Here is a 19,176-nt window from a genome sequence, read left to right on the forward strand (position 1 = left end):
ACAAGACGCCTCAAGAAGCATGGAACGGAAGAAAGCCCGGGATTGGTCACTTCAAGGTGTTTGGGAGTATTGCATATGCTCATGTGTCAAAAGAAAAAAGGACCAAGCTTGATGATTGAAGCGAGAAACTCATCTTCATCGCTATGATGCAAGTTCAAAGGGTTATCATCTTTACAATCCTTTGAATGGTAAGGTAATTATTAGTCGTGATGTTGTTTTTGATGAGGAAGCCTCTTGGGATTGGAATATACAAGAGGAAGAGTATGATTTCCTTCCATACTTTGAAGAAGACGATGAAAATGAGCCGACCAGGGATGAAATGGGTGAAGGTTTACCCATTCCAGTGCCACCTCATTCGATCGATCGATCATCATCTGAAGGTTCATCCAACAATTCGGAGAACGAAATTGGCCCAAAAGGAACTAGAAGTCTATGAGAACTTAATAAGGTAAATGAAAATCAAAATGACATAATTCTCTATTGTTTTTTTTGGTGATAGTGAGCCTATTAGTTTCCAAGAAGCCATTGCAAGCAAGAAATGGAAGGATGCAATGGATGAAGAAATTTGAGCGATAGAGAAAAATGACACATGGGAGTTGACCAAGCTTCCAAAAGGGCACAAACCGATCGGAGTGAAGTGGGTATAGAAGACAAAGAGAAAAGTCAATGGCGATGTTGAGAAGCATAAGGCGAGACTAGTGGTGAAAGGGTATAGCCAATGACATGGCATCGACTATGATGAGGTATTTGCCCTTGTTTTTCGCCTTGAAACTATTCGTTTGATTATTGCTTTGGCAGTCCATAATCATTGGAAGATACATCAAATGGATGTCAAATCGGCATTCTTGAACGGAATTCTTGAGGAAGAGGTCTATGTGGAACAACCATTGGGTTATGAAGTCAAGGGTGAAGAAGATAAAGTGCTTCGATTGAAGAAGACACTTTATGGTTTAAAGCAAGCACCCGAGCATGGAATTCAAAGATTGACAAGTACTTTCAAGAGAAGAAGTATATGAAGTGTCCTTATGAGCATGCCCTTTACATCAAAATGCAAGGTGAAAGAATACTAATCATTTGTTTATATGTTGATGATTTAGTATTTACCGAAAACAATCCTAGCATGTTTGATGAGTTCAAAAAGAGAGATGACAAAGGAGTTTGAAATGACGGACATTGGTCTCATGAGTTTACTATCTTGGAATCGAGGTCAAACAAGGTGAAGATGGGATTTTTATATGCCAAGAGGGCTATGCTAAAGAAGTGCTCAAGAAGTTCAATATGAATGATGCTAATCCAGTTGGAACACCGATGGAATGTGGAGTCAAAATCATCAAGCAAGATGGAGGAGAGAAGGTAAATTCTACATATTTCAAAAGCTTGGTTGGAAGTTTGAGATACTTGACATGTACAAGACCAGATATTCATTATTCGGTTGGAATTATTAGTCGATTTATGGAGGAACCAACAGCAACATATTGCAAAATGGCAAAAAAGATACTTCGCTACATCAAAGGGTCGATTGAGTATGGTCTTTCCTATGTCTCTTCTAGCAATTTTGATATTGTTGGTTATTGTGATAGTGATTGGAGTAATGATTTGGATGATCGAAAGAGCACTACGGGGTTTGTGTTTTTTATTGGTGAAACGGCGTTCACGTGGATGTCAAAAAAGCAACCATAGTCACATTATCAACATGCAAGGCAGAGTACGTTGCAGCAACTTCATGTGTATGTCATGCAATTTGGCTAAGAAACTTAATGAATGAGCTGAAGTTTCAAATGGAAGGTCCAATGGAGATTTTTGTTGACAACAAATCGGCCATTGCCTTAGCCAAAAATCCGGTATTTCATGGGAGGAGCAAGCACATTGATGCCTGATTTTACTACATTCGGGATTGCATTACGAAGAAAGAAGTGGAACTCAAATATGTCAAGTCACAAGACCAAGCGGTGGACATTTTCACAAAGCCCCTCAAGTTGGAGACTTTTATCAAAATGAGGAGTTTATTTGATGTAACAAATCAAGTTTAAGGGGGGTGTTGAAACGTTTGTCATTATTAAACTTTAGTTATGGCATTTAGTGTGACTTTTGGGTTTTGTAACTTTTAGTTTTTTGTAACCAATAGTGATTTATGAGTTATAGGAGTTATGTGAGTTATGAGCATTTGATGGCATTTTTAAGTTATAGGAGTTATGTGAGTTATGAGACTTTTGTAACCATTGACATTCCTATAGTTATGTTTGTAAGCCTATATAAAGGCATGTTTAGTTGAATGGAAAATATATCTCTCATTTTTCATATTTGTTCTCCACATTTTTTTTCTAACAAGAGATAGGAAAAGAGGGTTTCCCATGGCTGTGTTTAACAAGTTGTACTGTTTTGAAGTGAAGTGGAAAGTGGGGAACGTTGGGATTTTATAGTTGAAGAAAAGTGGTGAAGGAGAGGACACGTTTGAGAAGATGGGGAAGAATGATTAAGCCATTCTTCAGATTGCATGGCAAAAATAGTTTGTTTTTTGTACACATAATTGCAATGGTATGCGGCAGATGGCTTTAGGCATCTGAAGAAATGTATGACAAATGCTGTTTTAGATTTATTGTTGTCACTCTCTACATTGTGTCGTTTGTGGTGTTTTAGATTATTCTTCATAGATCTCAACATGATCTTTGTCGTTTATAATATGATATAAATATATTAGAAGTGCAAAGTGGTAAATTTTGATATTGGTAGTTATATTGACAATTTGATTTTAAGTTTGTAGTTTTTAAAAGTGTGTTTGGAGTATTATTTGTATGAGTCTTGCTCGTGTACTAGCTACTAGTTTCAATGGATCTATTTTGTCAACTATATGTGACTCAATAAGCGAAAATCTAGAACTTTTACTTGCATTTTGCATATTAGACTCATCATTACAAATCAAACTAGCGTGATGTATATCTTAATATTTGGGACGGGAGTGGGTCCCAATCTCATGTCATGGTTACATCTTGAATGCTCTTCACCCATAACTTAAAAATTTTATTTAAAAAAAAGATAAACTCCAGAGCTATTTTGATTTTGGTTAACATGATCTCGTAATTTATCTAATAAATTTTAAATAATAATATTTATAATAAAACAAGGGATAGAAATAAAACAACCTCTTCATTTATATAAAGTCATCTTTTTGCGTATGAGATGATATAAATAATTCAACTCTTTTATAATCTCGTCCAAATATTACTCTCTATAGTGATAAAAGAACTTGTTAATAGTATTAAATATAAATAATTTTTTAAACGACATGCTTAACTATCTCATCATTTGCGCTACAAGCTAAAATTTTTTATTGAATGAGCGAACTTTTGTTTCTTTCTTATCTCGAAGAAAAGAAAATCTACAATAGATATGTTTTCTTGTCGTGATCATGCATTTAAACAAGTTAATGTTCTATTTAATAACATTCCCATTTTTTGTTATTTGTTAACCATATTTGTACAAAAACGCATTTACAAAATCTTATAATTAAGTTTGATATGAGTCAATTATATCATTGAAAGATGAATGACTCAAGTAAGAATAATATTGCAGATTAAATTTGGACAATATTTGAAAGATATAAATAATTATTTATTATTTTTTAAAACATCAATACTCAATTGCCTTATGGTTGTTTTTTAGTACAATTGGAGTCAAAGAGATTTGAATCACAGACCTCATTTTTTATATTCGTATGTCAGTTGAGGTATGTTTGAAAAGTATATTTTTATATATTATAATGTATATTATATATTTTTTTTTATATTATAACTAAATTAAATTTTAAAGTATAAGAAAGGAAAAAAGTAAGGAAAAAGAAACAAAAATAGTTATTAAATATATTTCTATTTCTGACAGACAAAAACATGAAACAATGATAAATAACAAAAACAGTAAATAGAAATCGAAAACATTATCCAACGGAACCCAGGATAGTGAACACAACAACACAAAATGAGGAAAGAAGTAAGGGCGGCCACAATTATTATTTTTATTAGCATTCATATATTATTACATATTAGTATTGCACTTATGATAATTTTAAAACTCTCTCTTGCACCTTAAGCTAGCAAAGAACACAAAGCTAGCAAAGAAACAACAACAACAACTGTGGCCTTATTTTTCCCTTCTTTTTTTTTTCTTCATCTCTCTACTCTTCTATTAGTGGCAAAAGGAAGCTTTTCAAGCTGGCCTACGGCTGCGGAAGGTGCTGCTGCTAGAAGGTGGGAAGAGGAAAGTGTGTTGCCTTCTTGTTTGCTTGAGTTGCTGAGCCTCAGCTGTTGTGATTTGGAATGCTTGTTCTAAGAGTTGGAGTGGTAAGGCTCTGAAGAAGGATGTGTAGCCAACCACAGGGCTCTTCATTGGCTGATTTGAAGTCTTGAAAGTTACCCATTCGAACCCTTCTTGGCCAGCTCTAGCTAATGCAGGGTAGAATTGAGGAATTACAAACATGTTTCCTCTTGATACTCTCTCATTGAACACTTGGTTGCCATAGTCGTCGGATATTTGAATTTCGGCCTCTCCATCTATCACATACACCAGTCTGTGGTCTGTCATCGACCAGTGCAAGTTGTGTTGAGCATTCTACAATGGTAAAAATCAATGTCGTTAAGTTATTACAGAGGAGATAACATTATAGGTACTTGAACGAACACTAACCCACAGGCAAAAGTACAGTTTGAACTAATATTCATTAGGTACTTGTAACTAAAACAATTGATTAGAGAAAAAAATATTTTTAAAAAATGCCATTTTTATTAAAATTGTTTCAAAAAAAAGGTTGAAAATGTTTCAAAAGCAGTATAGAAGTGGTTATCAAAATCAAACACTTGGAAAGTTCAACCAAAACACACCCTTAGTGAATTACAAAATGATGGGTGTAGTCCTGTTGAAGATCTCACATTGAAAAAGTGGGTTGCCAATTGGTATTGAAAAGAAATTTTATGTTTATCTAATATGATGTCATAACCCATAAAAAGAAGAGTGAGTATGTTTTTACCGAAAAAAGATGGCCTTTCTCAGCACTCATGCCGAGGAATCTTAGAATAGGGAGCTTGAGTTGGTTCAAAATGTTAACTCTACCAGCTTCTCTAGAGAATAGATCAGCTTCTCTTTGGGTGTTCATGTTGTGCACAACTCTAGCAGTGCAGATGGTTTCTTCGATCCCATTTTCCTCTCCCCTTCTTGAAAATGGCGATTCACTCAATTCTTCCTCCTCTAACTCTGGAGTCAAAAACGACATTTCTTCGTCGCACTTCACGATCAATCCGCTGCTCCTTTCTTCTTGCATTCTCCTTGCTAACTCTGTTGGAATGTTGTATGCCTCTGCAAGAAGCTCCTGATCGAACCCATTGAAGATGTTCACAAGATCATCTGATTTTGATCCTCTTATTTCTCTCCTTGCTTCACTTGGAACCCCACCAGCCAAGAAAGATCCCTGTAAAATAAATAACATATCAGGATCAAACACATAACCTCTTGCTCTGATAATATAAAGTTAAAGAGTTTTAAGGTAGAATTGAAATACCCTGATGCGGAGGTCGAGTTGGTTGTCGTCGTTGTTGAGATCCAAGAAGGCAACGGCAATGAGGTCTTGGGGACCGTCGTTGTAGCACCATTGGACGGTGCCGGCAGGAATGACGATTATGTCACCACGTCGAATTCTACGAATCTTTTGGTGTTGGTCTTCTCCTGATCTGCCGGCGCCAATTCGTCGCCCCATGCGCCTGGTAGACCTTCTTGAAGATTGGGGTGACTGTGACTCGTATGTCTCTGCACACCCTGGGTAGTTCATGCCCAAAAACCCTTCACCTGTTCCACCCCATTTGTAAACCATTGCTTTAGAACATGAATAATTGACTTTTGACCTATAATATTCATTTACATGTAATTGTAATACAAATAATTTTTTTAGTAGCATTTGAGTCCAATCAAGAATAAGAATAAATGATTAAATTTCATGTCAATTTGAGCTAGTAAAATCATTTTTATCATATTTAAAATAACTTTAAAACATATTTTGAGTGTTTAAAACATAAAATCAAAATATTAAATTGATTTTAAATGGTTTAAAGACACCATTCCAAGTAATTTTGTCAGAAAGGATACCTTGCTCGATGTAAACGAGCATAGGGGCATTGTGGAATTTAGGCAACGAGAGAGAGTTGGGCCTTATGAGGTTTCTAATAGCACCAACTCCAGCACATTGAAACTCTTCGTCAGCCTCATCCCAAAGCTCAGTGATGCCTCCCTCCGACTCAATCCGACGCGACGGCGGCCTAACCCTAATCCTGTCCAGCTTGCACAGCTGAGCTTCTGTCGAGAACCGGTACTGGCGCCTCTCAGACTCCCGAGCATTCACGAGAGACTCGCAAGCAACGAAACATAGTAGAATCGCCAGTACAACTTTCATAGCCATGGTTGGAGGAGTACCTCTTATCAATGGAAAGAAAAGAGAGTGAAAGGGAATGGTGAGATGAAATGGAGACTGAGAAAGGGCTTAATTTATAGGGTAAAAGGGAGTGTTTTGTTGTTGAAACAAAGCAACATTTGGAATGCTTTGTAAAAATGGAATCTTGGACGTGGTGAATGCATGGAAATGGCTACTGATTGTACCAAACATTTGTCTTTGTTTTGCTTTAGTTTTTTGTTTCATTGTACTGTTCTTTTTATTCAATCACCAGTTGTCTTTGTCTTTCTTCTATATGTTTTGCTAAAGTTTGCATGCTAATAATATTGGAAATCCATGTGTAGTTCATTTACACAATGTTCTTTGAGCTAATCACTAACTTCTTTTTTCTTTTTTCTTTTTTCTTTTTTTTTAATTTTGATTTGATTGGTTTTGATGTCAACTTATAATTTAAAAGTTTTGGAGGATTCTTTATATTACAATATATTATTATTGAGTTAGCATAACTTAGTGTTAATTGATATATACTGCTACTCTTGAAGTTATAGTTCAAATCTCTATTCTCCATCTATAATATAAAAATAATTTAATTACAATATATTATTAATTTATTATGAAAAAATTAAACTTTTTGGTCATGAGATTTGATCAAGGTTGTATTTCAATCCCTAAGTTTTAAAACATACTTTACATTTTTTTACCATTGTTGTCTCTCATTCAAATTTTTTTTAGTCAATTTATTAACCGCAAGTTGAAGTGTGGTTGTTACATGTTTTTATGAAGAGGAAGATGAGAGAGACACTATTGTATTTGTGGGTTATATATATATATATTTTAATTTTAATAATTAAAAAATAGGAAAGATATTTTTTTAATAAAAAATCTTATGACACGTTGGTTTTTGTTAGTAATTAAAAAAATTGATGGAAGGACCAAAATGAAATTAAATGCAAACTTCGTCAAAAGTAAACTTGTTGAGTTTTGAAAACTCACACACACTAAAATATAATCTAACCCAAATTTCGAAAATTGAAAGTGTAATTTTTCCATATTTTATTTAGGATCCAACAACTAATAAACTCGTTTTGTATATATATGTATTTGTTTTTAATAATAACAAAAAAAAATTATTGTTGGTCCTCTCTTTATGGATAATTATTTGAAATGATAAAACTGCTAGAAATATTTTCAAATATAACAAAATGTCACTGTCTATCAGCGATAGTCGGTAATAGACACTGATAAACATCTAGGGTTGGCAACAGGGTGGGGATGCACTCTCCATCTCCGTCCCCGTGGGGATTTATAATCCTCGTCCCCACCCCATTCTCCATTTTGGGGAGTTGAGGTCGGGGTCGAGGAATCCCTGTTCAGGGATTGGGCCCCTAGGGAAAAATTCACCGTTTATATTTATATTTTTAATTATTTATTTATTTAAAATCAATTAAATTTTGGTATTTATATTCAAATTTTAAATATTTAATAGAACAAAGTAGTAGTATCATTATTATTTTTTATTTATATTAATAATTAAAACTATTTTAAATTTAATAAAAAGTTTAAGATAATTATATTATGAAATAATTTTTAAAAAAGTACAAAAATGTTAAAAGAATAAAACAGTAGCTTAGCTATATATATATATATATAAATTTATAAAAAAAATATTCAAGGCGGGGTCGGAGATGGAGACAGAGCGGGGATACCATCCCTGTCCCCGATTGAGGACCCAGTTTTTATCCTTGGTCAAATCGGAGATTCTCCGTCCCTATCGGAGCGGAGATTTTTGCCAATCCTATAAACATCTATGAATAATGTTGTTCTCTATTAGTTATAAATTACTAGTGTCTATCTATTAGTGTCTATCACTTATAAACATTAACATTTTATTATATTTATAAATAATTGCTCATTTTATTATATTTATAAATAATTACTCATTTTCTTATATTTGAAAATAGCTCTTTGCTTATGTTGCTTCTTATTTCGTCAAAAGTCAAGTAAAAAATGGTTCATTCATTAAATTTGTATTGAAAGTAAACATTCAATTTAATTTGAAAAGAAAAGAAATTGAGATGTCGCTAACCTCTTAAATATTATTAATATTTTTATCGAATTTTTTTTTTGTAGAATTAAGAACATCAACAATCTAAATCTTGCTAAAAAATAATTATAAAATTTATGATTTTCATTTAATTATAGAGCTGCAAATGTTTTGAAACATTCCTTTATTAAAAAAAGTATTTTTAAGCCTTTAATAGAAAAACTATCTAATATTAAAAAATATATATACTTGCATACATTTGGGTTGCAGTCATTTTTTGAAATCCAACCACACCCCACCAAGGCAAGTACTAGTAGTGTATTTAATTATTTATTAATTTTTAGGTTTGTTTTTATTAAAATATAAAATAAAATGAAAATGGATAGTTTGACAATAATTTTGGAAGTTTGTGACTTTATCTTTAATTATAGTTAATGATGAAAATTAAAAAATGTTGCAACTCTTTAGGGAAGATTCACATATTTTATTTCTAATTAGTTTAGTGATGTGTGCAAAAACGTTGAGTTGCAAAGTGTCAGCAATATTCATAGGTTGGATGAGGTAATCCAACTCAATTGTTCGATTTGTTAATTTTTTCGATCCAAATAATTCTTATTAAAAAATGAATCCAACCAATCCATTCATAAAACATTCAGATTAGATTGATTCGGGCTAATCGAGTTATTTATTTAATTTTTTGTTCTGAAAAGAAGTAAGATATTAACACGAAAAAAATTTTATTTAATTATTTTCATATATTGAATTAAGATTTAGACATAATTTTAATTTATATAATGAATTTTTTGTTTCCAAGAGTGCTAAAAAACTATTTCTAAGATTAATTGGAGAATAAATTATTCAAAAAAATAAAACCTAAATAAATATATGTATATATAATTGTATCATAAGTTATATACATACATATATATATATATATAAAGTTAACAATAAATTCGGGTTAATTTGGATTATTTTATATCGATTTTTTTTGGGTCATTGGATCTTTTGAATCCTTCTTGTCAGGATAAGTGAATGACAAATTTTTTCTAAAAATGTAAAATTCAATAAATCAAGAGCTTTTAAGTCTAATTGTCTCTCTCGAGCATAATATTCCTATCTAGTTTCATTAACATGCAAGACCTTAAATCAATTCTTAACACCTCTGATCTTATAATTTGTACTTCAATCGTGCATTTAACTAATAATCTTAATTAATACTATTTACTATTGCTCTTGCTCATGGATGGCCTCTACAAGGACATTGACAATGTATTCTTTCATCGCATTCTTTGAGTGAACAAGTTTTTTACGTTGCAATCATCATGCCCTAATTGGATTCTATCTCTCTCACTATGAACGCTTTATATGGCCTAAAACAAGCACTACATATTTGATTTGAGAGACTAATTAAGATTCTATTTGGGATTCCATTTACAATCATAAAAAGTGATTATAGAAAACTCTTAATTACCTAACTTATTTGGTAAAATTAATTATTTATTAATATAATAAAATCAGTTTCTAATTTTAACTAACAGCTAATAGGTACTAACTTTTAGATTTAGTTTCCTTAAAAGTTTGCTAACTTCTTAATCATTTAACCAAACATATTATAATATCCTTTTACACTAATGTATTTTGTTATATATTTTTTAAATGTTAACTAATTCATTTTTTATAAGAATTTTTTTTAATCATTTGCCCAAAAAGATATTTTTTAAAACTTTTATCAAATTATTTAGATTAAATAAAATTAGTTGAAATTTAAATCATAGACATTTTAAAATAAATTATAAATTAATTATCTAGACAAAATAATTGAAATAATAATTCTAGTTTGATTCATATAACTAAATTGTATAAATTTAGTATGAATTTACCAAACATCATAACTAGTTTTTTTTAATTTAAATTAAAATTTATCAAGCACTACTCTACTTTATTTTACAATTGATTCTTCTGAAAATATAGTTACTAGTAATTATTTTAAGAGCTACAATAATCTCAAATAGAGTATTCCAAGTATTTTTTTTTTTTTTTAATAATCGTTTGGCTTTGTAAACTTTAAAGCTAATTCCTCCTTGCTACTATACCATAAAGATGGTCATTCTTGTCATGTGCTAGTTTATGCGGATAATATAATCATCACAGTTCATAATTGCTTATTGATCAGCTTGTGTGTCTACTCTTCATAATCATTTTTTAATCTTAGTTCTCTTTAAGCTTTTTTCTTGGAGTAGAGATGTTTCTCCTTATAGTCTAATGGTGGTTTTGTTTCTCACGAAAGAAGTACATTTCTTATTTGTTACATATAAGACAAATATGAGAAGTACACCGAGTCAAGGACGTTTAAGGAAGCTGTATTTAGCAAAGCAAGGAGGCAGCCTTTCGTGAGGAAATTCTTTTTGTATATTTCAGTGTATATTGCAAAGACCTAGGTATAGGTTTATATAACAATTGATAAAAGAATAGCCAAATTGAGCTGAATAATACAGAGGAAAAAGACAATGTACAGTCCACAAATAGAAATCATAGATGTAACTGCTGCAGTGAGCACTGTTGGACTGTTTGTATGTGGGCTGCAGGTCGTGGATCACTGGGCTGAGAATTTGGGCTTTGGTTCTCCTTTACATCCCCCCTCAAACGAGTGGGTAATTCTGTTACCCCGAGTTTGGATCGAAGAAAGGAGAATTGAGAGTGGGAAAGCGGCTTCGTCAGGCAGTCTGCTACTTGGTCTGCTGAGGGTATGTACCAAACATCAAGTGCACCTTCAAGTACCTTGTCCCGAACAAAATGTATGTCGATCTCAATATGTTTAGTCTTGGCATGGAAAACCGAGTTGGTGGCGAGAGCACCAGCACTGATATTATCACACCATAGTGTTGGTTTGGAGACGGTAGAAAGGCCAATTTCAAGTAGAAGTTGTATGAGCCACACTATTTCAGCAAAAGCGTATGCAAGTGCCCGATATTTTGATTCGGTGTTGGACCTTGCCATGGCGGTTTACTTCTTAGAGGACCAAGAGACAGCGGTGTTTCCCAAGTATACACAGAAGCCAGCTATTGAACGTCAATCATCAACATTGGATGCCCAATCTGCATCAGAGAAGGCTATAATAGAAAGATTTTCTGTTGGTGAAATCAGTAGGCCATGGTGTTTGGTACCGCTTAGGTACCGAAAAACTCTTTTTACTCCTTACCAATGGACATCGGTTGGTTGCTTCAGGAATTGACTGAGATGGTTGACAATGTAAGCGATATCCGGTCTAGTAAAGGTGAGATATTAGAGTGCTCCAATGGTGTTGCGGTAACAAAGGGGTTAGGTAACGGGGTGCCGTCAGATATAGAAAAGTGTTTACCTATAGCAGATGGAGTTGGGGCCGGTTTAAGATGTTGGAGTTCCAACCGTGAGAACAGATCATCGATGTATTTGCTTTGAGTTAAGAGAAGACCAAAGCTGACACGAGAGGCTTGAATCCCAAGAAAGTAGCTGACTGGACCAAGATCTTTGAGAGAAAAAGTTTTGTCCAGTCGGGCAATAACATTGTTGATAAGTTAGGGGCTGTTACCTGTAATGATTACATCGTCTACATAAATCAGCATAAGAATGATGGTTGAACCTTTCTTGTAGATCAGTAAGGAAGTGTCAGCATGGTTGCTGTGGAAACCATATGAGTGTATAGTATCCTTGAGTGTCGTATTCTAAGCTCGAGGAGCTTGCTTCAGCCCATAGATGGCTTTGCGCAGCTTACATACATGATTGGGCAGAAGTTGATTAGCATACCCTGGTGGTTGGGTCATATAAACGTCTTCTTCTAAATGGCCATTGAGAAAAGCGTTGTTGAAGTCTAGTTGCCGAATGTGCCAGTTATAGAAGACAACTAGTGTGAGGATAACTCTGATGGTAGTGGCTTTGACCACGGGTCTAAAAGTTTCAAAGAAATCAACGCCAGGGCTTTAATGGAATCCCTTGGCAACCAGTCAAGCTTTGTGCCTTTGAATAGATCCATCTGAGTTCCTTTTGAGTCTGAATACCCATCGATAGGCAACAATAGTTTTGTGAGGAGGGGCTGTCACTAGGTCCCATGTGTGGTTTCTGTCTAGAGCTTGAATCTCTAAGTCCATGGCATTTTTCCAAGCTGGAGTGGCCAGTGCATCACTTAATTTGGTTGGTTCAGTGAGGGTGCAGTCACGAGCTATAGTTTTTGTCATCCATACTTTCAGCTTGAAGATTCCAGGCTTGGCACGGGTGATCATTGGGTGGCCTGGAGGTGCTGGTGGTATATGGGAACTTTGGCCTTCAGAAAAGGGAGTATTTGAGTGAGTGGAGAACGATAATGGTGAGGGGCTGGACAGTGGTAGCAGGTTGGACGGTGAAGCTAGTGGAGATGGGTTTACTGATTTGGATGAGTGTGAGGTGGATGGAGGGGAAGGAGGTATGCTTGGCAGAGGTGAGGATGAAATATACTGATTTGGAGTTGGACAGGGGCTGTGAGATGAGGCTGGGGTATTGGTTGGACTGTTTTCGGTATTGAGTTGTGGAGATGGACAGTGTGGTGGTTGATCATGCCAAGGTGGTGGTGGATAAATTAGTGGCGGTTGGGCAGTGGGTTAGGACTGCACTAATACTGCTGCAAAACCTGAAATAAAAGGAAAAAATGTTTCATCAAACTCAACATGCCTTGATATAATAGTTTTCCCCGATTGTGTTAGACATTTGTGACCTTTATGAACTGGACTAGGCCCAAGATACACACATCTTTCTGACTTATACTGAAACTTTTGATTGTTATATGGTCTGAGATAGGGATAACAAGCACATCCAAAGATTCTTAATTTAGAGAAGTTCAACTATTTGTGAAGAAGTTTTGCCATTGGAGATTTTCCTTTTAAACTCTGTGAGGGCAGTCCATTAATAATGAAGGTAGAGGTCATGAATGTATCCCACCAAAAATTTAGGGGCATTGAGGCTTGAGCTAATAGAGTTAGTCCCATTTCGACAATATGCCTATGTTTCCTTTCTTCCCGTCCATTCTGTGCAGAGGTATATGGACAAGATAGTCTTGAATTAACTGCAAGACTTTGCGTTGATCGTGCTCGCAAACATTCGTTCGAGAAGGATCGCCGCAACTTGGTCAGTGCAACATGGTGGGCACATCTGGGTGAAAAGCTAATTAAGAGCGATATGACAGAAAGCTGATGACAGTTGAATCCAAATTATAACGGTCATAAAGTACATTCAGCTTTATCGATAACAATTATCCGGCGTATCAGTCAGGAATTAAAGTTGTCCCATCTGTACAACCAGGAGAGAGAAACCATTTTTCACCATGGATGTTCTATAAATACCAAGGGCATTCTTCAGAGAAGGGGTTGACGAGAAAACCAGTTGCTTCTGTTCATAATTTTCCTTTCCATTTTAAGGCGGAGCAAGAGAAGAATGGTGGCACCGGAGATCGCTCAGGGCAACTCGAGAGAGAACCTTGGGGCGTAAGAGCAGAGAGTGGGCCGACTTTCGTGAAAGCGAGAATATCTTTAGAGCACGAGTAGAAACAGTGTAAACGCCTGACAGCAAGAAATTGCTACCAGACTCTTTATTATACTTGCATTGTCATTTGTACTTTATATTCATATTTATTCAATAGAAGTTCTATTTCTATATCTGTTCACTCTCTTAATACGCATGAGTAACTAAACTAGTTGAATGAGTTAAGAAGAACTAAGCTAACATGACCTAGGAAGTTCATTGCTTGCGATTGTCTTGTTTTATGCTGTACAAAATACCCTTTAGAGTTACTCGAGAGAGAGTTTAAAGAAAGAACCTAATGTCTCGAGAGAGCTAGGTTAGAATCTGGGCTCAAAAGAGCAAGATTAGGCTTGCATAAACAAGAGATGGGGACTTAGAGATAAATTCTGTTTGTCAACTTGCATCGCATGCATCCTAGGAATATGAATGATATTATGTAGTCGCATATTTGTGTGGATGTCATTTTGTCATTGCATAAATAGAAATAGAGGTTTATGTGTAAACCCTGTAGACTTATCGCATATATATCGCATGCGTTCTAGCCTTAGAAGCCGTGGTATTCTCACCGAGAGGTGGTTTACTGTTGTATGCATGTTGCATGATCGCAAGCATGAACGCATTCTAGGGAGTGTTAGCCGAAACCTTTCTCAACCCCTTCACTGCATATTCATCGCATTTCCCATTTATCAACTCTTTTCAAACTCCGCCGCATTTGTTATTTTTTTTAATCAACGCAATCGACAAACCAAACACTTTCTTTATTTTCTCGGTTACCACAAAGTTTTCATCAAAATTACCAATGATATCTATTTTCATACTATGTTTGACCCTGGACTTACCAGAAAACTCAGAGGAATTTACACTTGAATTCCGCTGGGGAAACTTGAGTGCACAATGCAATTCCATCAACGCATATCATCCATATTTCCACTTCGATAAAATAACGCATCAAGTTTTTTGGCGCCGTTGCCGGGGACTTGGCAACTAAATATTTGTTAAGTTTTATGTCTTTACAAGCAAACTTTTTATCTTGGGTGTATTGCAGCTTGTGCGACCAGATTGCAAACAATATTGAAGTGTAGACGATGCACTGAAAGTCAGTATTGACCCCAATGTAGAAGGGCAATCAGTCGCAAAAGAGCCGAAGGCAGTTTTAAGCTCATGGTGGCCAAAATGTGCCCAAAAATTACCGGAAATTCCAATGGTCAAGGCAACTTAACCCAAGCAGTTGAGAGCCATCTCCTGCACAGAAGACTCCTTGCGGTGACAACGCTCTTACTTTTCTAGGGACGTCTTTTACTCTATCTTTACATTGCTTTCTTAGTATAGGTTAATTTTATTTTATTTTCATTGTTATTTTGGATATATGGCTACTTCCTTGGTTTTGGGTACGTTTGCTCTTGTAGGTGCAGTAATAAGTCTCCTCGGGTTCGTAGTTCAACGGAAGAATTCCTTCCCTTCAACACAAGGCTTCAATCACGTGGATTCCAACACATGAGCGCATGCGTTGTTTCGCCTAAGGTCTTTTCCTGTTATCTTATATGCCTTATTCTTTTGAAATTCTCTTTTTCCCGATTGCGTTGTTTTGCGATGTTTCTATGATGGTACATATAATTCACCGCATTTTCTAACTAATCAACGCAAGACATTCTTTACTTTTATTCGCTTCTCCAAATTTTGAAAGTCTTAAGTTTTATTTTGCGTAAACCTTTGTTCAAACATTTATTATTGCATTCTTGTAATTTTGTTTTTAGCTTTGCGATGAGAACGCTGCCAACCTCTAAGTTTGGGGGTGGCAGCGGTCTCGGAGAACTGCGTTCATTATATTGCGATCATTTGAAAAAAAAAAGTTGAAGTGAGATTTTGGGAATAATAACTTCACTGTCAACGCAATGGGGAAACCCATGTTGATAAGAGTTAAGCTGTGAAAGTCACTTGCTCGAAGTTGGATGTCCGCATGACACACGTGGGGGCAAGCCAAAACGAAGGCAAGTCGCTAGGATCAGCGCATTAGTGCAACTCCTCTATCCAGCGCAAGCCAAAACAAACGAGACAAGAGTTGAGTTGAATATGGAATGCAACCGAAGTTGGATGCCCGCATGACACACGTGGGGGTAAGCCAAAACGAAGGGCGTAACCATGTTCAACGCCGCATTTGAATAAGTCATTGCAAAGTTTTTAAGTATTTTTGAATGAACACATTCTCAAAAGCTAAACACAAAATTGCGGTGAATGAATAAAAAAACTTTTGAGCAAAGGCTTGCCAGATTTAACTTAGAAAAGATCTTTTTGAAGAAGCAGCCAAAGTGAAGGAGAGCATTGCGGTGATGGTTAAAGGTGTGTGTAAATTATATTCTGAAAAGCTGGTCATCGCAAAGGAAAGCATGAAGGTGAGTTAGAATTTCTTGAGTATAACGCATGCTTGAGGACAAGCATGATTTTAAGTTTGGGGGTGTGATGATATGCAGAAATGCATGTCATCTTAGGCCTTTTACTTAGAATCATGAAGATTGTTTAGTAGAATATGCGGCAATTGTGCTAGGAATTCATGAGAAAAAAAGTTTGCGTCGATCAGCATGTCGAATCTCAGCTAATCCATTACTTTACGTTAATTATGCGTTCAATGTTCTATTTTTGTAGCCAATGCAGGAAATGAACGCAAAGGCAGAAACCGGACCATCGCATAGACGACCGCATACGGAGAAACACTCCATCGCAAGGCAAACACATCGATCAACACATGGATGTTGCGGTAATCAGCCGTATGCATCCATCGCATGAGAGTTGCACTCATCAAACGATTGCGGTCATCATGTAGAGTTGCGGTGTTAAGCAAATGCGACCATTGAATGATTGCGACTATGCGACAACGCATTCTAATGGGATCAACGCAAGGTTGGTGGAATGAACGCATCAACGCATCTACCTTGAGAAAATCCAAACCTGATGCTGACATTTCACCTATCGCGCCGTTGGTGGCAGAGGTNAACGCATCAACGCATCTACCTTGAGAAAATCCAAGTTATCTGAGGGAGGATCCTTGTGAACCAGGGACTTTCCCCGCGATCCAGACAAACTGCGTGAGAAGATGGCTGAGAGTTTTTCACCCCTTTCATCCATTCTGAGTGACGATCAGAGCCTTCGATCGAAGCTAGATCTCGAGAGAGTCAGATCCTCTAGCCATCCATGGCACCACCGGTAGCCTTGATGCACATCCGCTGGAAGCAAAGTTTTGCTTCCAGCCAGTCATTTCTTTTTTCTTTCTTTTCCTATATTGTATTGTATGACAATTTGAATTAAGAAATTAATATAATGTGTTTTCAATTCATTTCTCTATTCCTTCGACTCCATCTCCATCTTCTTGCTTAGCATCTTTACTTTCATTGCAACACTTAGTGGGATTGCTTAGGTATTGCATACTTAGTCATGTGGATTAAGGATATGAAGCATGTAACAACCTACCGAGAGGTGTGCATTGCGTGAGTGTGTGACTAACCTTATTTGCTTAGTGTGAAGCTGCGGCAACGCCTGTCTATAGGCTAACACATTGCTTGTCTATGAGTAAGGTCAACAACAACCAACTGCCCGAGAGGGTAAGTAGTTGGTCGCATTAAACAATGTATGTGTTGTTCACTAGGGATAGTAACAACCTTGCGTCAACCAAGTTCATGCGGTTACCTTGTCCTATGAGTGCATCATTCATCATTTAGGCATACTTGAGATAGTAGTCTAAAACCCAAATCTAAGACTCGAGAGAGCAGATTGGAACACATAGGCAAGAATGGGGATCTTAGAAATAAGCTCTGTTTGTCAACTTGCATCGCATGGATCCTAGGGGAATGATATTATATGGTCGCATATTTGTGTGGATGTCATTTTGTCATCGCATAAATAGGAATAGAGGTTTATGTGTAAACCCTGTAGATTTATCGCATATATATCGCATGTGTTCTAGCCTTAGAAGCCATGGTATTCGCACCGAGAGGTGGTTTACTATTGTATGCATGTTGCATGATCGCAAACATGAACGCATTCTAGGGAGTGTTAGCCGAAACCTTTCTCAACCCGTTCACCACATATTCATTGCATTTCCCATTTACCAACTCTTTTCAAACTCCCCCGCATTTGTTATTTATTTTTAATCAACGCAATCAACAACTTTTCTTTATTTTCTTGGTTACCGCAAAGTTTTCATCAACATTACCAACGCAATCTATTTTCACAAGTCCCTGTGTTCGACCCTGGACTTACCAGGAAACTCAGAGGAATTTACATTTGAATTCTGCTGAGGAAACTTGAGTGCACAACGCAATTCCATCAACGTATATCATCCATATTTCCATTTCAATAAAATAACGCATCAACCACTGATCCCTCTAATGAACATAAGTCATAGTCCTACTATGACTGAGTCTTCTCTTCCAAAGAGAAGCTGTGACCACTATGTTCAAGCCCCAGAATCAGCCCTTAAGGGAGCAATCTCTCTACTTATCCCTGCTTTGGGAAATGAGTAAATTCCATCTTGTGGATTGAGTTCCCAGTTCCCAGATTAGACAAGTCCCCAAAAAGGTAGGCATGTTGAGTTGGCAATCTGGCCACTCTCACCCATACTAATCAAAGAACCGCTCTCAAAGGTAGGAGTTCCTAAAACACTCAGGATTAAGGTCGTGTCACCTATGTTCGTTTAGGTGAGATGTAAGTCTCTAGTATCGACGATGTTATATACAGAGTCTAGTAATCTCGTGGTCTAGGTCATATACAAACTCTTTATATAGGACACCCCCGCTCCACGTCTCCACATGAATGGTCAGGATCTACCATCTGTAGTAGTTTACAATACTTGTAAACCTTTACAAAGCAGGCCGTATCCGTAGTATCACAAGGATCAGGTATCCCACCTTAATCCTTATACTACAGACCGATTTAGGTTATCACTTAAGACATGATCCACTTATATATCACATATACATGCTTAAGTTCACATAAGATAATCAAGGAGCTTTGTTTATTGGATTTGAGTAAATGTCAGAATTAAATAACAATTATTTTATTCATTGAACAATGTGTATCTTTACAAAACAACGAGACTCGGGAGAATTAGGACACCAATCCCAACAATTTTTACTATACCCCTACCTTCATCTCATTTTCTCCACCTTTAAAAGACAAGCTCAATGTT

The 19,176-nt window shown here is 35.9% G+C and overlaps 1 protein-coding gene across 1 annotated transcript; it reads right to left on the reverse strand.

Annotated features, from left to right (window-relative positions):
* Positions 1 to 4,200: 4,200 nt before the first annotated feature.
* On the reverse strand, positions 4,201 to 6,436 carry LOC120078037 (11S globulin seed storage protein 2-like). Its single transcript, XM_039032218.1, has 4 exons — positions 6,127 to 6,436; positions 5,546 to 5,829; positions 5,018 to 5,455; positions 4,201 to 4,602 (listed from the first exon to the last, which is right to left on the reverse strand). Exons 1-4 carry the CDS (start codon positions 6,434 to 6,436, stop codon positions 4,201 to 4,203), a joined length of 1,434 nt encoding a protein of 477 aa, XP_038888146.1.
* Positions 6,437 to 19,176: the final 12,740 nt, after the last annotated feature.

Source organism: Benincasa hispida, chromosome 5 (genome assembly GCF_009727055.1).
Source record: "Benincasa hispida cultivar B227 chromosome 5, ASM972705v1, whole genome shotgun sequence".
Lineage (NCBI taxonomy): Eukaryota > Viridiplantae > Streptophyta > Magnoliopsida > Cucurbitales > Cucurbitaceae > Benincasa > Benincasa hispida.

What these genes read in the sequence shown, in the direction of transcription:
- LOC120078037 (XM_039032218.1), bottom strand. Translation starts at nt 6,436, where the DNA reads ATGGCTATGAAAGTTGTACTGGCGATTCTACTATGTTTCGTTGCTTGC. An exon ending in GCTCGTTTACATCGAGCAAG is followed by an intron (nt 5,830 to 6,126) that starts GTATCCTTTCTG and finishes GGGGTGGAACAG; the next exon opens with GTGAAGGGTTTTTGGGCATG. An exon ending in AACTCGACCTCCGCATCAGG is followed by an intron (nt 5,456 to 5,545) that starts GTATTTCAATTC and finishes TTTATTTTACAG; the next exon opens with GGATCTTTCTTGGCTGGTGG.